Source organism: Phoenix dactylifera, chromosome 3, assembly GCF_051530095.1.
Source record: "Phoenix dactylifera cultivar Ajwa chromosome 3, Ajwa_hap1_PhDact_Kaust_v1.1, whole genome shotgun sequence".
Taxonomy (NCBI): Eukaryota; Viridiplantae; Streptophyta; class Magnoliopsida; order Arecales; family Arecaceae; genus Phoenix; species Phoenix dactylifera.
In genome coordinates this window covers 24,523,939-24,528,128 of record NC_143192.1, presented here as the reverse complement: position 1 = coordinate 24,528,128, position 4,190 = coordinate 24,523,939, and the positions used below count along the sequence as shown (strand labels likewise).

Below are 4,190 nucleotides of genomic sequence, written 5' to 3'. Positions count from 1 at the left end.
TGGGTTGGATGCTTAGATTTTTGTTGCTCCACTATTGGTCGGTGTATGTTTTTAGGGAATCTTTAATATTTTGAAGTATAAGAAGCAGGATTATATTTTCAGATTATTTGCTAAGGTGAAATATCATTCTATGTCTGCAGCATGTTCTGAAAATATCTGTATTCGTAGATTATTTACTGACCTTGGGGTACACTTGAAAACTCCTACAAGACTTTATGTAGATAATGTCAGTGCAGTTTAGATAGCCAACAATCCAATTTTTCATGAACATACTAAGAACATAGAAGTGGATTGCCATTAGGTAAGGAAACTTCTATAACAAGCTACTATTATTTTATTTTATGTTTGCTCTGAACATCAGATTGCAGATATATTTACCAAAGCTATGAATAGAAGTCGGCATATTTTGCTAGTTGACAAATTGATGTTTCTGCATTTCCAACGTCAATTTGAGGGAGAGTGTCAATGAAATTTAGGAATCAAGGATAAAATCAAGCCATGATCTCGACAATTAAGGGTCAACAATAATCTTAGCAATCAAGGGTCAACTTAAGCCATAACCAGCAGTGCTATCTTTGAATATTCTCCACTAATTTTCTATCAATGGAATCTCTAGAAATCAATGATAGAATCAAGCCATTATCTCGGCAATCAAAGGTTGACTATAATCTTAGCAATCAAGGCTTAACTGAAGCCATGATCAACCATAATCAGTTGGGCTATCTTTGAATATTCTCCTCTAATTATGTATGTAAACATTCCATAGTTGTTACAACCAGACTTGCCATTTTTGTACACCCACACTTACCATTTTTGTTGTCTTATGTAGTTACATATAAGCCGATGCTTGGATTAGAAAAGGAACAAGAAATATTTCCACCAATATTGTCATCCTTAACTTTATTGCAGAAATATGAAAACCCCCAAAAGTTTGAAATTTTTCGACTTCTTCTATTCAGAATATTGTAGCCTCATAGCCGGGTAATTAAAGAAGATAATCATGCAACTACCATATGGCTCTTCTTTCGTTGGCACCAAAATGCAAGCTCGGTTATAATTAGAGGGAAATGCATTTCAAGAATAGTAGGGATATTAAGTTGTCATCGTGAGAATTATGTGATAATGATTTCTAACGTAGTTGGATGACTAAGTTATATCGACACAAAAAAAAAAAATTTAGAGATTAATTAAAAGATTATAAACTTTTAGGTCTATTTATTTCTCGTCCAAATTTAAAAAAGATATTAATGTATGTTTTTCTAAATTTTCCAAGACATGAATATTTTAGCTTGTTTGACTTTTCCAGACAATATGCTTGATACCTAGTGGTTATCTAGGCCCAGCCTCTGCCCGAACCGACTCTGATGCGGAATTTCGTTATCCCAACATAGATCTGACCCGATTTTAAATGAACCGGATACGAAACCAAAGTGAGCTCGAAACCATTAACGGTATGGATTTTAGTCAAACCCGGACCCTATCCACCAGCAGCACCTCTACCAAATAGGTGTTCATCGTCTCCACACGTATCACCATGTGCCACCCAGAACATGCTCTTCTCTGATACGTGTCAAAATCACACCCGGTGCGAACCAGTATAATGCTCTTCTCTCATACGTGTCAAAATCTTACACGCGTGCAACCGCTCTATACCCTCCGTTGCTCCGTCTTCCTTCGCCACAGAGGCGCGGCTCGTCGGCCGACACCACCCGCTACTTTCAACCCTCCCCACGCTACGAAACGATGAAGCTTCGAGTCCGGTCCACGGCGACGAAGGAGACGCTCCGGGTCGAGGCCCCCGACGCCTCCTCCCTTCACGACCTCAAAACCCTAATCGCGTCCAAGTTATCTCCCTCGATCTCTCCCGATTCGATCCGCCTTTCCCTCAATCGCACCGACGAGCTCTTCGCCCCTTCCCCGGGCGATTCCCTCCCCTCCCTCGGCCTCACCGCCGGCGACCTTCTTTTCTTCTCCCTCGCCCCCGACTCTCAAACCATATCCCCAACTCCAGCCCCGATTCCACCGCCGGAGAACCCCGATTCCGACGCCCCTTCCCAGAAAGATGCCATCTTGGACACCTCGGCGACCCTAGATTCGAACCGACATGAAGAAATTGTGGCAGAGAACCCCAATTCCACCGTCCCTTCTGTTCAAGATGCACTGTCGGGACCCACCCTAACCCTGGATTCGAACCGAACTCAAGAGATGGCGGCCGAGTACCCGGAGGATCGCATGGAGGTGGAGGAGGAGTCCCCTGTAGCGAAGAAATCTGTGTCGGTTCCGGTGTTCCTCAAGAGGGTCAAGGAAGAGGAGAAGGGGGAGGTCGAGGGCATTCTGGGGCGCCTGGTTATTGTTGTCCATGCTGTGTTCCTGGAGTCTGGTTTTCTGGTCTATGATGGCAATGGATCTCGCTTGCCGGAAGGATGGGCATCGGCAGCTACTACTGCAGTGTCCATTCAGTACACTCTCCCTGGTCTTGTAGGCTTAGGTAATGATGGAAAGCAGGTGAAAATTGCCATCTTGAAGTTTGCAGTGATGGGAAATTATGTAACGGTCTATGGGTATGTAAGTGGTGATCATCCAGATGTTTATCGTGTGTGTTTCGATGGATCGAAGCTGGAGCATTTGTTCAGTTTGGATATGGATTCCATGGGTCAAACGGAAGAGAAGGAGATATTTCAACTCTGGAAAGCAGTGAAAGATGGGCTATCTTTACATCTCTTAATTGATATCTGTCAGAAGAATGGGTTGCCTCTGCCGGCATGCTTCATGCTCCTTCCTGTTGATCTCAAAATCAAGGTTCTGGAGCTTATTCCCGGTATTGATGTTGCAAAGGTTGCATGCACTTGCTCCGAGTTGAGGTACCTGTCGTCGGATGATGAGCTTTGGAAGCATAAGTTTGTGGAGGAGTTTGGTTTGCTGGATGAGAGGCAAGTTGCAGGGAGAAGCTGGAAAGAAAAATATGCTTTCCATTGGGTCAAGAAAAAGAATACTAACAAGTGGATTGAAAGGGAAAGAACATTTGTATGGCCCAGAAATTATTTTCCAAGGTTTAACCCAGCCGTTCCACATGGGTTTCCAATGATTGGTGGAGATTATGACCGTTTCCCAGCAATAGGAGGTTTTGGTCCAAGGATGCCCAGAATTGGATTTCCTGGTCTACCATCTCGACGGAATTTTTCGCCTCCTTGCAATCTTGGTGGATTCAATGCTGAGTTTGAAGGGTGAAAAGTTATTTGCTATTTTGTTGCTTGTTCATTTAGAGAGGTACTTTAGCATATATATGTTTAGCTATGGCTGATAGATGCATTTTTAAGTGTCAATGTGCATGCTCTTTTTAAGCCCTACGTTGTTAATGAGCTATATAATTTGCTTCATGAAGAAGTATTTGTATGATCCTGGTATGTAAATAATGTAACCCGAATGTTTACACCTGCAGTCTTATATGGTATACTGCAAATTTCTATGGGAGTTTCTGGTATTTCTGTCATGTCATGTTTTGGATCTTTGATTCATCAAAAGAGGCTCTATTATTTATATTTGAAAAGCAGCTTTGGGTGAACGATTTTAGTGAAACATACATAACTCCTTTCTTTTTCAGATATCGGACATCGTATAAAGTTCAGCACAGATATTTTCATGTGTAAAAAATCAGCAACTTTAATCAGGTTGAAATTATCCTCTATGTTGAATCATACAATAAAAAATGCACAGGTACAAACATGCAAGCACACGCCTGCAGGACCTATGAGCTTTTTATTTAGTCTCTCACTAATTTATAATTAATTGTTGGAACTTTTCTTTTCCCTGCATATGCCTACAAATGTGCAACGACTACTTGATTAAGAAATATGGTTAGGACTTAATGTTAATTTTTATATTTTGTTTAGTGTTATTACTTTTATTGCCTTTACTTTCTCTACGGTTTTTATCCTAATAAAATTCAATCTTATCAAGATGAAAAGTCATCTTCAAACTAATCATGAGGAAGAGTTATGGGAAAACAGAAAGATCTCTCAACCAGTTTTGGTCCTTGGACTTCAAGCATGTAGGAACAATCAACTGCATTTCAGAGGAGTGTTCAGAATTTATTTCTAAGGGAGTAACACATTTTGTTGCATCCTTAATGGTTTTTGTTTATGAATTTATTTTTTAGGGATGTCTGTTATCTTTTTCGCTAATGTGGTCCA

The 4,190-nt window shown here is 40.9% G+C and overlaps 1 protein-coding gene across 1 annotated transcript; it reads left to right on the top strand.

Annotated features, from left to right (window-relative positions):
* Window positions 1–1,630: 1,630 nt before the first annotated feature.
* Window positions 1,631–3,490, top strand: LOC103709865 (F-box protein SKIP22-like). The gene has a single exon (XM_008795389.6). It carries the CDS (start codon window positions 1,744–1,746, stop codon window positions 3,226–3,228), a length of 1,485 nt encoding a protein of 494 aa, XP_008793611.4. The 5' UTR covers window positions 1,631–1,743; the 3' UTR covers window positions 3,229–3,490.
* The last annotated feature ends 700 nt before the right edge of the window (window positions 3,491–4,190 follow it).